At 53.7% G+C, this 18,658-nt stretch overlaps 5 protein-coding genes across 5 annotated transcripts; 4 read left to right on the top strand and 1 right to left on the bottom strand.

Moving 5' to 3' along the window:
• Positions 1–1,293: 1,293 nt before the first annotated feature.
• PG986_013272 (uncharacterized protein) lies at positions 1,294–2,778 on the top strand (the record flags this gene model as incomplete). Its single annotated transcript, XM_066849494.1, has 1 exon — positions 1,294–2,778. One exon carries the CDS (start codon positions 1,294–1,296, stop codon positions 2,776–2,778), a length of 1,485 nt encoding a protein of 494 aa, XP_066693637.1.
• Positions 2,779–6,306: 3,528 nt separating this feature from the next.
• PG986_013271 (uncharacterized protein) lies at positions 6,307–9,849 on the top strand (the record flags this gene model as incomplete). The annotated part of the gene is made up of 2 exons (XM_066849493.1): positions 6,307–6,565; positions 6,629–9,849. The coding sequence occupies 2 exons, from the start codon at positions 6,307–6,309 to the stop codon at positions 9,847–9,849; spliced, it is 3,480 nt and encodes a 1,159-aa protein (XP_066693636.1).
• A 2,416-nt stretch (positions 9,850–12,265) lies between these two features.
• Positions 12,266–12,878, top strand: PG986_013270 (Skp1 family- dimerization domain-containing protein; the record flags this gene model as incomplete). Its single annotated transcript, XM_066849492.1, has 2 exons — positions 12,266–12,421; positions 12,531–12,878. 2 exons carry the CDS (start codon positions 12,266–12,268, stop codon positions 12,876–12,878), a joined length of 504 nt encoding a protein of 167 aa, XP_066693635.1.
• Positions 12,879–15,176: 2,298 nt separating this feature from the next.
• PG986_013269 (dual specificity protein kinase FUZ7) lies at positions 15,177–16,898 on the top strand (the record flags this gene model as incomplete). Its single annotated transcript, XM_066849491.1, has 4 exons — positions 15,177–15,470; positions 15,534–15,691; positions 15,748–16,279; positions 16,338–16,898. 4 exons carry the CDS (start codon positions 15,177–15,179, stop codon positions 16,896–16,898), a joined length of 1,545 nt encoding a protein of 514 aa, XP_066693634.1.
• A 611-nt stretch (positions 16,899–17,509) lies between these two features.
• Positions 17,510–18,247, bottom strand: PG986_013268 (uncharacterized protein; the record flags this gene model as incomplete). The annotated part of the gene is made up of 1 exon (XM_066849490.1): positions 17,510–18,247. The coding sequence occupies one exon, from the start codon at positions 18,245–18,247 to the stop codon at positions 17,510–17,512; it is 738 nt and encodes a 245-aa protein (XP_066693633.1).
• Between the last annotated feature and the right edge of the window lie 411 nt (positions 18,248–18,658).

Raw genomic sequence — 18,658 nt, 5'->3', positions numbered from 1 at the left:
CAGTGAGATTCACATAGCCACGAGGCGTCTGCTAACCGAGTACAGTATGTTTACATGTCCAGTGCCGTTGAACACCCTAAACTATCCGGACAAGTCCATACTGAAATGTTCTGGCCAAGTAGCAGGTATGTACCTACGTATACATGTACATACCTACGCAATACTGCGCACCTGGCAAGTTTTACTTATGATGTCTATCAAGGTGAAAGCAGTCTCAACCGACTGGGCCGTCTCTAGTGGTATATACGTAACAACCTAGGTACAGTACACGCCTGGTGGCGATTGCCATTTGGCTGGAAGCCGTGTAAGACAGCGGATCGAAATACGGCTTGACTGGGTTCACAGGCCGACAGGCAATCCCCATCGTGAGTTGCCGTTTTCTGGGGGTGCCCCGCTACAGGTCTCCGGCGCCGCTGTCATCACGCTGGTGGCTTGTGGGCGGTTGGTGGATCTTATGGGGGGAGGAGCCATGGAGTTTGAAAACCATTTGTCTGTAGATCATCCAATTGTGTGTTCTCATATACGCCTATATATGCACACATAACCAAGTACCAGGGTGCTTGCATCCTTGTTGGCGTGGCACTTGAAGCTGGAGGTTTGTAGGGATTGATTGATGTATGACCTAGGGGAGAACTGTGTGCACCAGACTCCAATACGTCTGGGTATGTAAGGCATGGAAGGTAGTGCACCCGGACCCGGGCCCGGACGTTAGGTAAGGCGCCAGGCGCATCTGATCTTTCTAATGGATGCCCCTCTATTCGCGGCTGGCAGAGTGCACTTTGTCTCTTACCTACGTAATAATTCGAGCATCGGTTTTTAAGCTGGCAGGTAGTGCGCCATGGGTGACTACATGTACGGCAAGTACGAAAATGAAGATTTCTTAGTCCTAAGGGAGGCAGGTAGTGCATCGTCCTAGTCTACTTATCCAAGGTGGCAGCTGAGAACCGGCTGGACCACAGCTAACTCTCTCATCAACTGCCTCTTGCCGCGCCCCCCGACATTCTGGCCATTCTTAACAAAACGCCTCCCGTCAAGGAGAAGGGACACTCTTCAGGCCATTGATCTTCTCTGTCCCGCTCTGTCCCGCATCCCGCTCATTCTTGGCTTGGCTGGAGCTGACCTCTTCCAATATATGCCACTTTGATATCCCGACTCGACCACTTCATTGCTAGATTCTCATGCACACGACTTCGATCTGACTTTGTGTTCATTGCGTCGGCCTGTCTCGCATTCATCTGCGAAGCCACCAACCAACCGGCTATGCGCTCGTGCGGTCTCTTCTTCACGTCGGCCATGGCAGATGACAACAACGGGCCAATGCCTGCGGCTGCACGTTCTGCAGGTCGTCCTCCGCATTCCCCCGACAGCGCACCACCTGGCTATGGAATAAGGCGGGCTGTGACTGTCGATGAGTCTGCCCACGTACGTCGCCGACCGACCTTGAACAGCCCTACGACAGATCCCTTTAGCGATGTCCGGCGGCGTAGCTCGAACTTTTCCGATTTCAGCCTGAACGATGCTAGGCATTCCTTTGGTCACAATGTTGAAGACGTATGGACCGCAGACAAGGAAAAGAAACAATCGGCAGAGCGTGCCCGGTATGCTATGATACCGCTCGTTCTGGCCCTGTTACCTGCCGTGGGCGGCATCCTCTTCCAAAACGGAAGTGCTTTCTTGACCGACGTCATACTGCTGGGTCTTGCTGCTATATTTCTACATTGGTCGGTCACGCAGCCTTGGGATTGGTATCATGCTGCGCAGGAGATACGACTTTTGAAGGATGCCGCCATGGCCGAGCATGTGTTCGAGTCCGACACTGAGATCGAACCTTCTGTCACGGACTCTGCAACCACCGCCCTAGAACATGTCCCGGAAGAAGACGAGAAGGACGGGGATACGGCCGAAGACCAACCCCCGGACCATCAATCTGCAGACACGGCACATATGCAGTGGAAGCCGCGTCGAGAGTCTGCCTCACGAGAGCTGTACACTCATGAAGTCCTGGCATTGACAGGATGCTTCGTGTTCCCCCTGTGGGGAGCCTTACTTTTGCATGCTATTCGATGTCAACTGACCCGGGGATCGGAAGGCCTAGTGTCTGACTACAATTTATGCATCTTCCTAATCGCAGCCGAGGTCCGCCCGGTGAGCCATCTGATCAAGCTGCTTCAGAATCGCACCCTACGCATGCAACGGCTGGTTGGTGCAAACCCTTATCTGGCCAAGACGCTGCGGGATCAACAGATCGAAAATCTCTACGGGCGAATTGATGAACTTGAATCGCGTGCAGCAGCAGCGGCGGCGGCGGCGGAGGTTTCTTCGGCCACCAGTGTGCACAGTGATACTTCAGACAACAACCGGGCCGTGGAAGCCATGGTTGCACGCTGCATGAGAGACAACACGCAGCCCGAGCTGGATGCCTTGAACCGCGCTGTTCGTCGGTACGAAAAGAAGCTGGCTCTCCTTGCGAATGCAACGGACCGCCGCGTGGAGTACCTCGAGCATAAGATGAACGATGCCATAGCTCTAGCCGCAGTTGCAGCCAAACACAGTGCTTCCCAAGCGGACTTGGGGCATTGGCTAGCGGAAAGAATGGTGGCCATGCTTGCGTTCCCCTTACAGACGGCGATAGCAGTTTGTGGGGCGCCCTTCCGGGCCTGGTCAACGTTGTTCGGACGGAAAGGCCGGTCGGCTGTGGAAAAGTCTCATAGGACGGGGCGAAGGCCTGGCTCGGCCAAAGTTAACGGCGATCGCGGATCCAGCAGGCCCAGACGATAAAACGGTGCTTGTGTGTCGGGTATGTCCAATTTACAAACAGTTTTGCTTTGTGTGAGGCGCAATGGGGGGCAGGGCTTTCAAGGGATATTGATACCAGGCAAGAAGCCATCATTACCGGCAGGCATCGAGACCAGGGAAGTAGCGGATAGGGAGGATATACGGTATGGCGTCCGTGTTGCTCTTCGGTGGAATATACACAAGCAAGGCATGACCCCAAGTTCACTTCGAATTTACACGGTCGAGACAGCGAGCGCTTTGTGGTTGGCAGATTGTCTCCAATCTTCAGCGGTCACCGCCGTGACAGTTGGGGGCTCGGATAGCAGGGATAGGGATATGGAAATAGAAACATCATGCTTTATTACCAACAATATTCGTTTTCTTTTATAGGTGAAACTTGAGCAAACTCTTTCTAATTCTACACGGACCGGCCTGACTCGTTTGCTCTACCTGGTGTCACCTATGAACACCATGGACGTGGGGGCGCCAACGCAATGTGCTTTCTTTACATACTTTGGGTACATTATGCAGGGAGGACCGAAGTCCTGGGATCATTCGAGTAAAACAGTATACATTATTTTCCTATCACGTTTTCTCCCAGCTTCTTCTTCAGCCTCTTCTTTGCCATCCATGATTTTATTTTGTTTTTGCGCCAGCGACACTTGCGAGATGGAGACGCAGGGATCCACACTGCCACAGTAGCTCAGGTACACGCTCCGGGATTCAGTTTGCCAAGCCTTTTAAGGCGCGGATCTCACTCGCGCTGGACCCAACCTGGTAGACCCACGATGCAATTCCGGGATGCCCCAACCCCATCTAACCATGTAGGAAATTGCATCCTACCACCGATTCTGGTACTGTGGTCGTGCCTTCGAAAGAACGCGACAAGTCCAGCCGAAGCGAGCTGTCTTCCACTCTTTTGTGCGGTTTTCCAGGTCCTGGTCACGCTATGTGGCAGCTTTTTCCCTCCGATTCCGATCCGAATAAGAGGGCCCCAGATCCCTGCAGCCTTTGCAAGACAGCAGTTTTAAACTGGTGGAGTTGGGATGGAACGAACGAGCATCAATGTGTGTCGTCTGGCTTCCTCCCTCTGCCCTTGCTTCTCCTATCCATCTTCACTTGTCCGCGGCCCAGCAAGGGAAAAGGGAGAAACAGGCAGGGCTGTGTTGCCGTCTGATCACCGGAGGGAGAGCTGGCCCAGTTGCCTTCTTCCTCTTCAGCCCCGAAGTGCACGTCGTAGATCTCCAGCCCGGTTGCTGCAAACGCTAACTAATATATTGGCTGGGCCATGGATGTGCTACGTCGTCGTCCCGCTGCCGTGACGCCCGAGAAATCATGCACTATTGGTGTGACAGGATCCTGCCCTTTCCCCTCTCCCACTAGGTAGCCCATTCTTTTCTCGCTGCAGGTGATCCCGAGGCTGCCATTCCCATCTGCAGAACCGAGCTCTTTCTGACAGAGTGGGCCAATGACGGCGTAGCGGGGCGCCGGCTGGATGGCCCAGGCAGGGGGTGGCCTGCCTGGGCCGCTGCACTTGGATGGAGTTGCAATTTCATTTCCAGAATCTTGACGCCAAAGCCAGCCGAAGCTCTCTCATCACAAACTGTGACGTTGACAGTGTCGACGGCAAACTTCGACAAGCAATTCGTGATGCCTTTGTGTGGCGGGTTATGCTTTGCCCAGGCCTGGTCGGCTCGGGGGAAAAGGCAGCGGAAACGACCAATGTTTTGTTATTCTGCCACGGGCGACCCCAATCGCCAATACCCATCCAGCAAAAAGTCCATGCTGGAGCGCTCAACCGTGTGTGCTGGCAAGCCTCAAACTGCAGTGCAACGCCTCAAGACGGAAACCAATACCAAGTGTACCCGTCGCCGTTGGGGCGGCCAGTGGCCAGACTGCTTGCTGCTTGCTGCCCGCTCGACGCGTCTGGGCATGGGTCCGTCAATAGTGCGTTCACGGTGGTTGTGTGTTTGCTGCCTACCTGCTTCACATGCATCCTACGTAACCGACTTACATACAGGCCTACTTACCTACTCTGGAGTCATACATACATACATACACGCACACATGGAAATGTGAGTTTAGGTACATTTTTGTTTGCCAGGGTCCCGCTACGAATGACACGACACGACAATCCGTGATGGTGCCATCAGAGAGACATCTTTATCAGCCCCCCTCCCGGTGGTATATGGTCACACGTTTCTTCTGTTGTTTCCAAAGCAAGCCGCGGCGCAGATCCCTTCTATATGCTCCCAGCCATGAAATGCAGCCACGAGGTGTAGACCGCTACCTCTGGAGACTCGCTACAGCTGAAGAAAGATACATGTGTTTTCAGTTAGGTAGGTATACTGCTCTGTTGTGTCGTCACGACCGGACACATCCCTCCGCAATGATCAAGTTCGCAATTCCGCCCAGAACTCTATACCTTGCCCACTTTATACGTGCAACGGGGGGGCTTGAAAAGCGTCATATTCCGCAGTGCACGCCAGCCAGCGGCGTTTGCACATGGGAAGGGGGCCCTTTGACGTTTGGCGCAAGGTACCATGGGGGCGGGGATGGGAGGCGCAGAGGGGCCACGCACTAACAAGATGGGATGGCTTTCTCCAAGCCTACCCGATGCGGACCAGACTTCAACCCTGGTCACAAAGCAAATTTGGGTCACGCCTCTGGTCGAATCGTCGCACCTCTGATCGGTCGCTGCCAATCTCCCACAGGCGAGCGGAGGGAATAGGCGCCTCTGATCGGGTGTTTCTTGTTGTCAGCCCTCGCTCGGCATCATGGCAGAGCCAGCCAGCCAGCCCTTCCCAAGTGGAGCAGCGATATACATACTACCGAGATGAGCAGCATCGCCATGGTACGGTACTTGCAGGACCTTGGCAGTAATAGGTTAGAGTACAGTCCAACCCACGATTGGGCCACGAGTCGGGCAGGTTGGATTGCCGTTGCTGAGTTTTTTCCTTCCCCTTCTCTTCGGCTGCGAATGACCCCAAACATTCCCATCCTCTCGTCATCGTTCCGTCTTCACGTCGTTCGCATGAAAGAAAGCCCCCACTGCCTTGTCCTGACGGCCCATGCGTGATATTGGACCTGGCTATAACCTGTTTGATCTACCTTGTGGCACCTCCACAAGCAAAGGCTATCCCCGGGCTGCCATCCGACTCATGTCGTGGGCACTGCCCAGTAGCATCCTTGTCACAACTTTTCCTTGCCCACCTCGAACCAGTCTGGCGGATCCAAGGCCCTCCAGCCGTGCTTCTTAAGAGCCCGTTGCCCGGAGTTTTCAGACCTACACGGTCTGCTCTGGAAGTTTCTGAGGCTTGTCAGGATATACACGCCAACCCTCCCTTCCAATGATGCCTCGTGACAGGTCTTGAACGTCGACAACCGGGTTACCACTGGAGACAACGTGGTGTGTCGGGAGACATAGGCCTGGAAGACCTCGCCACAGCTGCGCTTGCCTGTTCGAAGCAGAAGGCTGCCACGATGTTATCCGGGAATTTACGATCATGGGTGGTGGTGTGTTTGGCGGTGATGTCCAACGCAGCGACGGTTCAAGCGTTGGGTCCCGTTCGAAGACAGGACACCACAGCTGTGGCTACGACAGGGCCGCCTGGGGGTGAGACGCCAACCAGCACCGCAACACCAGCGGCCACGGAAACGGCGAAGACCACAGAAGTCAGCACGACCCGGACCTCGGACGCTCCAAGCACTACGGCTGTGCTGTCCCCAACAGCCGCCCCCTCGGCGCTGAATGGAAACAACACGCCAACCAACACGACAATTTCTAACGGTAAGCCAGTGAACTCCTCGAGTTCAGACGCCTGCAGTGAAGATTCTGACAATTGCCCTACAGCCACGGTGCCTGATGGCGAGCTTCCCCTGGCCCCAGTTGTTACACCAGGATGGGGTGTTGCCGGTGCTATCCTCATCGCGACAGGCGTGGTATACACCTTAATCGGCATCAAGAACACTTGGCTGAATGCGTTCGGCTCGACGGCTTACTTATCCAGTCTGTGTACTACGGTTCTGATTCTCTATGTCATGGTCTTGCCAGTCACCAACGGGATACAAGGCGCTTACGTGGTGGCGGTTGTATGTACTGGACTGTTACTTGGTGGCGGAGCAATCGTCTTCAGAGATCTGACAGAAAGTCTGGGCTGCTTGCTCGGCGGTTTCTGCTTCAGTATGTGGTTGCTATCGCTCCATGAAGGCGGTTTGTTGCAGGGTAATACCAGCGGCAAGGCCGTCTTCATTATCGTCTTCACGCTAGCAAGCTTTGCATTGTACTTCAGCCGATACACCAGAGCGTATGGTTTAATAGCTTTGATGTCGTTTACTGGCGCCACCGTGATAGTCCTGGGCATTGACTGTTTCAGTCGAGCAGGACTAAAGGAATTCTGGGCATGGATCTGGGATCTCAACTCCAACCTATTCCCTCTGGGCGCAACTACCTACCCGATTACCAAAGGAATGCGCGTTGAGCTTGCGCTCACTGTTCTGTTCTGTGCGATTGGAATAATATCACAACTCCGTCTCTGGAAAGTTATACAGGAGCGGCGGGCCAAGCGGGCTGAAGACCGCGCGGAAGCTCGCAGACAGATGGATGAGGAAGAAGCAAACCTTGGCCGCCAGGTGGAGGCTAAGAATGCTCGCGAGAGACGGGAATGGGAGGCTACATATGGCCAGAGAAATACGACGAGCCCTAGCATCTCGCAAGATTCCGGTGTTGGAGATGTGGGTGAAAAGCCCGGCCGGATCGACGACTACATTAGTAAGGAGACACCGGGCGAGACGGTCATTGAACTAGCCGAACTGCCGGAATCCTCTCCGGCACCTCCGCCACAACCTTCCGCAGACGGGCTCGTTACACCTGATCCAAAAGAGGAGAGCAGCGTTACAGTACGGGTGGCACAAGACGAAACTCCCGCCAATGACGATAGCTTGCCGGCAATGCCTGAACCGGCTCAACTCAACAGCGAAAAAGATACCAACGAACCTGCTCGGCCCGCCTCTCAAATTTCAGTTATGGCCGAGAACGCACCTGCGAAACCAGCTGCACCCGAGATTATTCCTCTTCCATTCCAAATCCCAGAGCATGCGGACCGAGACAGTGACGACGAAGATGACCGATCTTCGTTTGCAACGTTTGCCGACGAAGACCGGTCTGTCACTTTCGGTCAAAGAGATTCCCGGGGTTCCTTGGGCAATCGATTGTCGGTCGAGTCAGGAAACCTATTTAGAAAACTGTCCCACCGCTCGATCAAGTCGTCAGTCTCGAAGAGAAGATCCGGAGCGCTATCTCCGTCTCCCCTATCACCGACTGGGGGCGAAAGCCAAGAAGACCTTGTCACAGAACCAAGGAACGCTGGAGAAGACGGTAACGGGTCAGTTATCGCAACCGTTGACGATATGAGCGTCGAGGGCGACAAGACAGACGACGACGATGACGATCGAAAGACTGTCAAACTGTCAAGTCAGCTTCCGTCTATTGAAGTCAGCAATGGCCTGCTCAACAACCCGGCAACTATTGCCAGAAAACACGCACTCCGCAGGCTCGATAGCACGAAGAAACACATGCGGCCCGAGTCTACAGCAGAGACCGTTGCGACCGATATCCTGAACCCGTCGGTCATGGACGAAACTGTTGGTGCTAGGACAGCTCGAAATAGCGCTGTTCAGACTACGGCTGGAAACATCAAGCCTAAGGACCTTCCTGCGGAAAACCAGGATGTAATTGGCACTCCGAAAAGAGTGTCATCGGCCGCACCTTCGACAGACTCTACGCCTAATAGCTTGACCAAAGACCGCTTACCGTCTAGCCTTTCGCGAGTCGCTAAATCCTATCGAACCAACGAGTGGGCAAAGCACCTGGCTCTCGCAGATGCTCCTGAGCCGGAGGAGCTGAAGGTGGACGTACCACCGAACCCAGCCGAGGGCGCGGTTGACGAAGAAACCGCCGCTCCGGTAGATGTCCAGGGTCTTCAGCAGACTGCTGTTACTGCCGCTCTACCTCCCGCCGTGATGCCGATGCCTAGCGCCCCTTCAGAGCCCACCCCTATGTCGCGATCCAACTCCCGAGTCTCGGTCAATTCCGTCATGACAGCCGCGCAAGACTCAAGTCTCCGCCCAAGCCATAGCTTCAAGAGGCCGTCGTTTAACCAGCCGCACCGTATGTCGACTGACGTGGTCATGAGACAGCCCATCCCCGAAGAGGAGACTGGCGGTGAGCTCCACGCGAGTCCGCAGTCAGCATCGCCCGTGGGGTCGGCCAAAATCTCGCCTGTGTCCTCCAGGCGTGTGTCAATGGAGCAAACGGGCGAAACACGGCCGCCTGTAGCAGGAGTTGTGTCTTATTCTAGCCCTCAAACGCTGCTTGGGATGCGTGAGGTGCTCCTTCGAAGCAGATCCCAGGTCGACATGGTGCCAGAAATTGCAGGATACCCGGTTCAAGCCACCAGCGACGCTGAACCGGCTCGTCAATCGCCAGTACAAGATGCTGACGATCTTCCTTTAAGCCAAAGAAAAAAACTCATGCGCCAGCAGAGCCTGCAATACGCAGCCTCTCCGGTCGAGGCGAAGCAAAACCCGATGCAAGCCACCGTACGAGGGGCATCACGCTTGTCGTCCGCCCCAGCTGAGGCGATGCCGTTTGATTCACACCAACCCCAAAGGTACTCAACCCTACCATCGCAAGCGGCACGGGAAGCCAAAATGCAAAATTTCCGGCAATCTGTGGCGCAGGACCTCCGGGCGGGCACGCCCATAATACCTTCCGGCACGAACGGCACGAACGGCACGAACGGGAGCCAGAGCCTCATGGCCTCGGCATCCCAGAACCCCCTTGTTCTGGGCGCGGGCATCTTGAACCGCGATGGCGCAGCTCGGCAAAGCATCGATCAGGGACGCTTCAAGCTTCTGTCCCAGAAGGAGCAAGAAGCGCAGCGCAAACAAATATCGCTTTGGGAGAAGGAGCGCACGGATCGCCTCTTCGAAGAGCGCATGCGTCGAGGTGACTTGATGGACGCACATCGGGACGCCCTCCGAAGGATGCAGAGTTCGGTGAGAGATTCCTAGACGCCCAAGGGCTCTAGGAGAGAGACAAAGAATTAGAGACGAGAAGATGAGCTTGACCAGCTGCGAAGAGCTTTGGCCGACGACGTACACGACATGAACGGATGTATTATCTTTCGTTGGACGCGTTTTTTATTATCCTTACCACACACACCCTCCTTCTTCCCTTTTTACTACTACCACTACGAATGGATGGCTCTTGGCTAGAGACGGTTAAGGGAGAACATTCAGAGATACCCTTCTTTTTTCACTTCCTTTTATTATTGTCACCCTTGTCCTCCAGGACGTGAAGGTGTTCGGAATCTGCTTCTCGTGTTCCTTACCAGATACTATTCGACCTCCCACCCAATGGTCACCACTTCGTCGCCTCGCTCTTGTGGTTTCTCTTGATACAGAGGATACCCATTGGGGCCTGATAGAACCGATTTGCATACTGTTTACACTTCTGTTATGACAATTTCTCTTCATTTCTACTACATAATGGGTAACGGCGCACAGAAGCCGGACATGATCTAATCTTTGGCACTATGGAGTCGCTGTGATCGATTACACAAGGAAGCAAAATCTGGAATTCGTCGATTTCCGTACGTTCAAATAGCTGTTACTTACATCAAGCGCTACTTTACGCATATACCTAAATAGCTTTTTCGCAGTACAAGGGCATAACGACTTTATATGCCCAAGGGGGAATGTAAGAAAATGCAATGAACAAAATAACATTGAATACAAGCAAACTTTTAACATGCATAGTCAGATCCGACTTTCTATTCTCTTGTTATTTGCGGACATGTGCGATTCAATTCGACCAGGAGGTTTTCTTCAATGCAACTAGGTGATTCATGTTTCTTACTGTATAGTAAACTAAAAGAGAGAAGAAGAAAATCCTTTCTCTATTGCTTTTTCGATTTCCAAGGTTGTGCTGTGATATCCACCAGCTTAAGCGTCATCGCTCCCTGGTAAAGGAGAGGCAAATTGATCGACCAGATTCCCAATTTCACCACCAAAAACGGGGGTTGACCAGTCCAACAATTAACACATACAACAAAAGGTCGTGAGGTATAGATTCTTTCCTTTCCTCAGCGCTCATCTGAGAGTTCTAATACTTACCTCATATCTCGTGCTGCGCGCACGTTGGCAGCATTGAACTGCAATGGCTTTTCATGGCCCTAACCAACCGTGCTGAGCCACATACATGTAGTCTTACTGTAACATCGATCCAGTTGATAAGAGGATGGCCATCAACCAACCGCCACCTAGCTAGGTACTTACTGTACATCCCTCCATTGATAGAGGATGCGTCTTTTCATGCGACCGGCTAGTTACATAGATCCTAGGCAAGGTAGGTTTGTGCAAACATCTGAGATACTCAGCGTGACATCCAAACAGTAGAGCTGCTCAGGCCATTTGATGGGCAAATAACGGAAGACAAAGGGCAAGGCAAAGAGTCATACCGAATCTGTAGGTGCTGTAGGTAGATGGCCCCACCAATGGACCCTGGGATTGCTCGAGGGGTCAACTCAACTTGGTCAATCATTGAATGCAATGGGCGAATCCCCTCGCACAGCAGGCATCCGCGCACTAAAAATGGAATGGGCTTCTGCTTAAGTGCTCAAATGGCTCGGCTTGCCACAGGGATCATTGTTCACGGCCTACAAACCACCCACCACCAGACCCACTAAGCCGCCATAGCTGCCTTCTGCCTTCTAAACCTTACCAACAACCTGCCCTGAAGCGGCGTGATGACTGCCTAGACCGGCGCCCAAGGTAACAACATCTCGGTCAGGAACTTGATCGCTGCTGTCACCCCAACCCACCGTCAACAACAAAAAGCCGGCCATCGCCAGTCTGACTGATTCTGCTCTTTCGGTCTCTTTGTTTAATCATACCTACCTGCTACGTCCTTACCACTTCCCTTGTTTCATTCAGCAGCATTCAGCAACAACGACTCTCTCCCCTACCTGGTTGAAAGGAAAATAGAAACAGCGACTTAGTTGCCGGTTGTGAGAAGATGTAAGTTCGATTCGAGCCGACCTATTGTCACTTGTGACCCAAACACAGTCCACAGTGGGTGGTCCTGCACAGCAACACCTTTCTCCATCTCCTTGGGAAGGCTGACGGCTTCCTTCCACCGACCTACATATTTATTGGCCACCCCACCCCCATCCGACTGACTACACCTGCATTCACTTCCCAAATCAAATCCCAATCCACCGACTTAAGTATCCAACCTTTGCTTGCTTCACTTCTGACTGCATCTCAATAATCCCAGAACCAACACACATCTCTGCGACAAATCTTTTCCAGCAACAACAAAGCCAGCATTTGGCCATTGGTACAACGTCACCAACTGGCTATTACGACCGCAACTCTTTAAGGATACTCCGCAATCGTAACTTCACACACGATACCCAACATCAAAATGGCCACCTCCGAAACTACCATCGTCCGCCTCCAGTCCAACGATAACCAAGTCATGGACGTGGATAAGGCCGTTGCAGAGCGTTCTTTGTTGATCAAGAACATGCTGGAGGATCTTGGCGACGCCGCTGCTTCCGAGATCATCCCCATTCCCAACGTAAGTAACTACAACTCCGCATTTCGTCATGTCGCGCTTAGTCTGCATCCTGGATGCTCCTGTCGCTCTTCTAATGTTTGCATTCTACTAACGTAATTTTCACCTGTAGGTTACCGAGCCTGTGCTGCGCAAGGTCATCGATTGGTGCGAACACCACCGTGGTGATCCCCCCGCCTCGAACGAGGAGGAGTCTGATACTCGCAAGCGAACCACCGAGATCGAGGAGTGGGACCAGAAGTTCATGCAGGTCGACCAAGAGATGTTGTTTGAGATCATTCTTGCATCCAACTACCTCGACATCAAGCCCCTTCTTGACGTCGGCTGCAAGACCGTGGCCAACATGATCAAGGGCAAGTCCCCTGAGGAAATCCGAAAGACATTCAACATTACGAATGACTTCACACCTGAGGAGGAGGAGCAGATCCGCCGCGAGAACGAGTGGGCTGAGGACCGATAAGCGCTCCGCCGCATTCAAACATGCATGCTCGGCGTTCTCTTCCTGGTTCTGCACTTGACGACTTGATGATTGGGGCTCGGTGACGGTACGATATGGTTCTGGGTACAAGACCATATACCTTAGTAGCGAAATTGCTAGGAAACGGTCACGGCATGGACAGCCTCGCACTCGGTGCTTGGCTTTCATGCTAGTTAACACTTGGGTTCTGCTGATATCCTTACGTCCCCCCAAGCAATGACTGCTTATGATGGCCTAATGGTAGAGGTCCATAGTAATAAACATGCAGTCGATTCCCACCACGTGCGTTTGTCGTCTTGGTTTGCCATCTGTGTAGGAGGTCGTCGCCTCGTTTCTTTTTTTTTCCTTTTTTTCCTTCGGTATTTAAATCAAACTCAAAAGGCACTTGCAAGCCATGAAAGTAGGAAGCATAGTGATTTTGGACGATGAGCTGCGCTCGGTCACTGCATGTGTAGGTAGGTGAAAGGGCTTCATAACTGCAGGTGATCTGGTTGCAAGATGGTGGCGGTATAATATGCTGAGTCAGCAGCAGCTGGATGGGGCTTCAGGAGGTATCTTCGCGTTGCCAACCCCTTCGTCTGAGAGCCGTACATTAGCGGCGCAGGTCAGACTGCGAATGGTCGGGAGAGAAGGGGATATGATATGATGGGCAGCTTCAATAACATAGGACCGGGACCTGTCAGCTCCGTCCTGACTGGCTAGGACAAGATGGGAGGGCATCTGGGCCACTTCGTGTGACAGAAAGCCCACCTCTCATGTCACGTTTGTAAACGCTTTGAAGGCTAGAGGTTTCATATCGCAGTATCAGAGCAAATGACAAAAGCTTGGGTTGATATGTAGGTAGGTAACGTATAACACCCAGGGTAGGCTGGTAGGTAGGTTGGTACCTTAGGTAGGAGGCAGGCAATTGGGTCTATCTATGAGCTCTTCTGGGAAACAGATTGAAGGGCACGCATGCATGTGTGTCAATGTATTATATTGTATTTTTACAAAATTTCTGTAAGTGCAGGTGTATCTTGAGACTGCATGTGGCAAGCGGTCGTTGTTGCCTCCTCCATCTTGCGATTTTCAGGAGTGGTGCAACCCAAACGGCCGAACAGAGTGCTGCTTGGGCCCAAAGCTAAGGGACACTGACCACAACACACGCCATTGCCATCAGATCGAGCTTTCTTTGTTCGGGGGAGGAGAGCAGAACGAAGCAAAGGGGGAAACGTCAAGCACCCGATCTTTTGAACTTAGGTAGGTAGGTAGGTGATATATATGTACCTACCTATTTTGCGTACATCCCGCTGCCTTCCTGGGCATCCATCCCGACACTCTCTCCCCTCAAGTCGAAACCACACTCCAGCTTCCAGCTTCCATCCTCCAAAGCTTCAGTTGGGAAGAACAAAGTTGTTCGCCCTCGCCCTCCCGCGCCCAACCAGCGGCCCTGTACTTACTTAAAAGGCCGGTTCCTTGCCGCGCATGGTATGCACCTGCTTCATGTTGGGTAGGTAGCTTAAGTGTGACATATACCCTTCCCATTGGATCCCCATTGGAGCGAAGCGAGCTTTGTTCCAACCCGACCCAGTCGACGTACTGCTTGAGAAATTGATTGATTTGGCCTTGTTTCGAGAGAGAAAAAAGCCCCCGACTCGCTTAGGCGCTTCCAGACCGACTTACAGGACCCCCTCTCCCAGCTCCTGAGAAGGGCCCCCACCATCCACGGCGAGAAACCTCGCACAGTCGCCGACGCTCTTCGACATTACTGGCCTAGCCGACCATTGGAAGCCCACCCAGCTCCCGCGCTGGTGGATGTGTGTGTTACAGCAGGGAAAAAGGAAGCACTCACCTGCCATCATCGACAACATTATCAACACCAACGGGCCTTACTGCCACTCCTCCAGATTGGGCAGCTGCGCTTCTCACACAACATCTTCCTCATATCGCTGCTTGACCCGGTCCTTCTGGCCTGTCCAGACAGCCTGCCTCCCTTCCTCCCTACTTTGCCCGCATTTCGACTTGAGTCCCGCGGGGTAACATCGCTCGTTCGCCTTGGGTACGAGACAATTCCCTATCGCGCCCAACGTGCCGCCTAATCGAAGCGCCCCCTGGCCCTGTCAAGAGGACAGACACAGGTCGGCCATCTGCCGCCCATTGCTTCAGTCTTGCTCTCGGAATAGCTGCATGATTGCGCAAAGGCACTAAGGGCTTTTCTGCCGCAGATCCCACGCTCTAACCGTCGTCTGGTCTGGACACTATCCGAATCACCCTCCATCGACCGTCGCTACTCCGTCCGACATGGCCGATCCATTTGCACCGCGCTCTATGAAGCGCAAGAACGTCAAGGGTCTCGCCTTGACACCCGCCGCCCCGAAAGCGCCATCCAGCAACAACGACAACGCCGGGTCTGGCTGGGGAGCCGGCGGCTCTCGACATGAAGATGGCAACGAAGCCCAGCTGGAAATCGGCATCGAGTTCAACCTGGACCTGAGACAGGAGGATCTGGAAATAATAAAGGAGCTCGGCTCAGGCAATGGCGGTACCGTCAGCAAGATCAAGCATTTGCCCACGGGGACGACCATGGCTCGCAAGGTATGTATAGCATGCATGCTTTACCCAAACTGAAGACAGGGTGCTGATATGCCGGGTAATCAGATCATCCATGTGGAGGCCAAGAAGGAAATGAGGAAGCGAATCGTGCGCGAGCTCCAAATCATGCACAGCTGCAACTCCGAGTACATTGTCAACTTCTACGGAGCGTTCCTGAACGAACACAACGATGTCATCATGTGCATGGAATACATGGACGTTGGGTAAGTCGGGCGAGGGAAGCTACGCGACCATGGCAGGGCTAACGAGCTGACTACAGATCTCTGGACCGCGTGTCTCGTGTCTTTGGCCCCGTGCGAGTCGATGTGCTGGGCAAGATCGCAGAGGCTACCCTGGGCGGTCTGACTTATCTCTATGAGAAGCACCATATCATGCATCGCGACATCAAGCCGTCCAACATCTTGGTCAACTCTAGGGGCTCCATCAAATTGTGCGATTTCGGCGTGTCTGGAGAACTGATCAACTCTATTGCGGACACTTTCGTCGGCACCTCGACTTACATGGCACCCGAACGAATTCAGGGCGAGAGATATACTGTCAAATCCGACGTCTGGAGTTTTGGCCTCTCCATCATGGAGCTGGCCATCGGCAAGTTCCCCTTCGCTGCCAGTGAGCAGCTTTCGGATGGCGACGGAGCACCCGCCGGTATTCTGGACCTCTTGCAGCAGATTGTGCATGAGCCTGCGCCTAAACTTCCCAAGAGCGATGCATTCCCGGCCATCCTTGAGGACATGATTCAGAGATGCTTGTCCAAAACACCTGACGAGCGGCCAACCCCCCAGGAACTCTTTGTAAGAAATCGACGATGGGAGCGCATATGAACAAAGCTTTACTAACGTATCCTGACAGGAGCGCGATCCATTTGTCCAGGCGGCCAAGCGCACGCCTGTCGACTTGCGGGCTTGGGCAGTCGGCCTCATGGAGAAGGACAACCGGAAATCTCACTTGGCACCTCAGCTCTCACCATCTACACAGGACATGTTACGTACCAGCGATTCGCCAACATACCAAGGTGATGGTGGTTATACACCCACGTCCGGAGAAATCCCCATTGCGGGAGCCATTTCATCCCCACGGGACGCAGCCAGCCATTCGCAAAACCGGTCGCCAACGCGCAATGGTCTCGGCAGCCTCGGACGTACGGCTGGTGCAGCAGCTCATCCGGGTTTAGGCCAGCGATCGGCAACGTCTACATCAGTACCCAGATCAGGGACTCCTGACAAAAACCAACCGGCTAGCGCGAGCCAAGCAACTTTCACACTACCCGTAAGACCTAGTCCAGGAGGTGCTCTTCCTCCGCCGCCGCGCAAAGAGACGCCCGACGAGCAGAGGAAAGACAGCCGACGACAAGCCGCCTTCCTCCCGCCGTCGAACGGCGGATATGGCAGTGCGGGATACCCACCAAAATAGTTATTACCGTGGATTGGTACGCATTATGTCGACCGCAGTCACAACTAGATTTGCGCCTCCTCCCGTCACGGTTTACCCGTATCTCTTCGAGAGAGATTATCTGTTGGCACGTTGAACCATTTTGAGGGCAATGATCGTGTGGTAGCTATGCTCCAAGTATGTATACTCTGAGATCACATTACGTTGACTGTAAGCCGTGACGTCAAGGGGAGTTCAGGGGCCTAAAGCAATTTGGGGGTCTTTAGCTATGGATGTCTGGTCTTGATAGTCGTTATAGGCATCATCATGTTGCATGGAAAGGAGAGCACCTTGGTATGAGCATGTCATTTGTAGACATCCCAAACGCGCCGCAGCCACGAACAGAGCATGTCGCGAGGTCTGTGGACACGTCGTAACTATCACGCACTATGGACTACAGTTTTGAGAGAGTTTGCTTGACCCAAATCTCCGTGTTGACTCGAAACTTCTCCGGTTGTTACACAGCTATTAACTGCGACGAAACGGTACTTTGGAAACCAGAGCCTTTGTTTGACGTATGCGGAGCTGGCCGAACCTTGGATTTGTGTTTGTCGCCGATGGATGTTTGAGTTTGCCTATTCGAGAGAAGGTTCTCAACTATCTGCTATGTCGTGGCCAGCGAAGCCCCTTTCTAGCAGATGAACTAGCTCATCTAACTTTGTGATAACCATGTCCGTGTGCGCGTGTTCTGACAGGTGCTCGTTTACCTTGTTGACCAGCAGTACAGTTGCAGCTCCCGCCTTTCGGCCTGCCGTCATATCATCGATGCTATCCCCCACCATGATAAGCCCGCTCGCATCCCCCAATTCCTCTGCCGCATCCCCGCCCGCTGGCGGGTTCCCGTTGGGCGCGTCCTTGGGGCTGGGGCCGGGGCCGGCGGCGGCGGACCGCACGAGGCCCCAGCTCCGAGCGATGAAGAGGATGCCGGCGGGGTCCGGCTTGGGCGGGCGGAACTCGCGGGTGATGACGGGGTGGAAGACGGAGCCGGGCAGGAACTTGGTCAGCAGGTGGTTGACGGGGGCGTCGAAGTTGCGGGTGCAGATGGCCTTGGGGACGCCGCGGCGGTCGAGGTAGGCCATGAGCTCGGCGAGGCCCGGCTGGGGCATCTGGCGGGCCATCTCGCGGCGCTCGATGGCGCGGATGGACTCCATGGCCTCGTGCTGGGCCGAGGGCGGCGAGAGCGAGTAGACGTGCTCCAGGATGTCGACCGACTTGGGGATGCCGAGGACGCTGCGCATCTCGCTGAACATGTGGTTCTGGGGCTCGCTGTGGAGGGGATGGGTGTTAGTGAAGAGTGAATTGGTTCGGGGGGAGGAGGGTATGTATCGCATCGTGGTACGAATTGTAGCCTCTGATTTGGGCTAACATCCAAACACCATGTCATGTGTATAGCTGATGACTAAGATTATAAAGGCTCGGTGACGACTGATACCAGGACTGCTTGATGCCCGCAAGAAGAGAGACCTTTTATGAGGTTCTTGGGCAGTCCAAGCAGTCGTTCATAAAGTTTGGGGAAACAGGACTTCTTGCATCGGGCCCGTCACCTACAAGCTGAGGCTGACTTACACCACCCCCGGCAGGCAGGCTTGGCAAGCCAGGACAAGGATTATGATTTGGCCAGATCGATATTCGATGTGAAGACCATGTAAAGTGTAAAGAAAACGCAAGAAGAAAGAGAAGAGGAAACTTACCACAGCGTGCCATCGACATCGAAGACGATGCCTTTTAACTTGGGCAAGTTG

Source organism: Apiospora aurea (assembly GCF_038362705.1).
Source record: "Apiospora aurea strain CBS 24483 chromosome Unknown utg000009l_segment0_segment0, whole genome shotgun sequence".
NCBI classification, from domain to species: Eukaryota; Fungi; Ascomycota; class Sordariomycetes; order Amphisphaeriales; family Apiosporaceae; genus Apiospora; species Apiospora aurea.
Note: the sequence above shows the minus strand (reverse complement) of the source record. Positions and strands in the feature narration are given on the sequence as shown.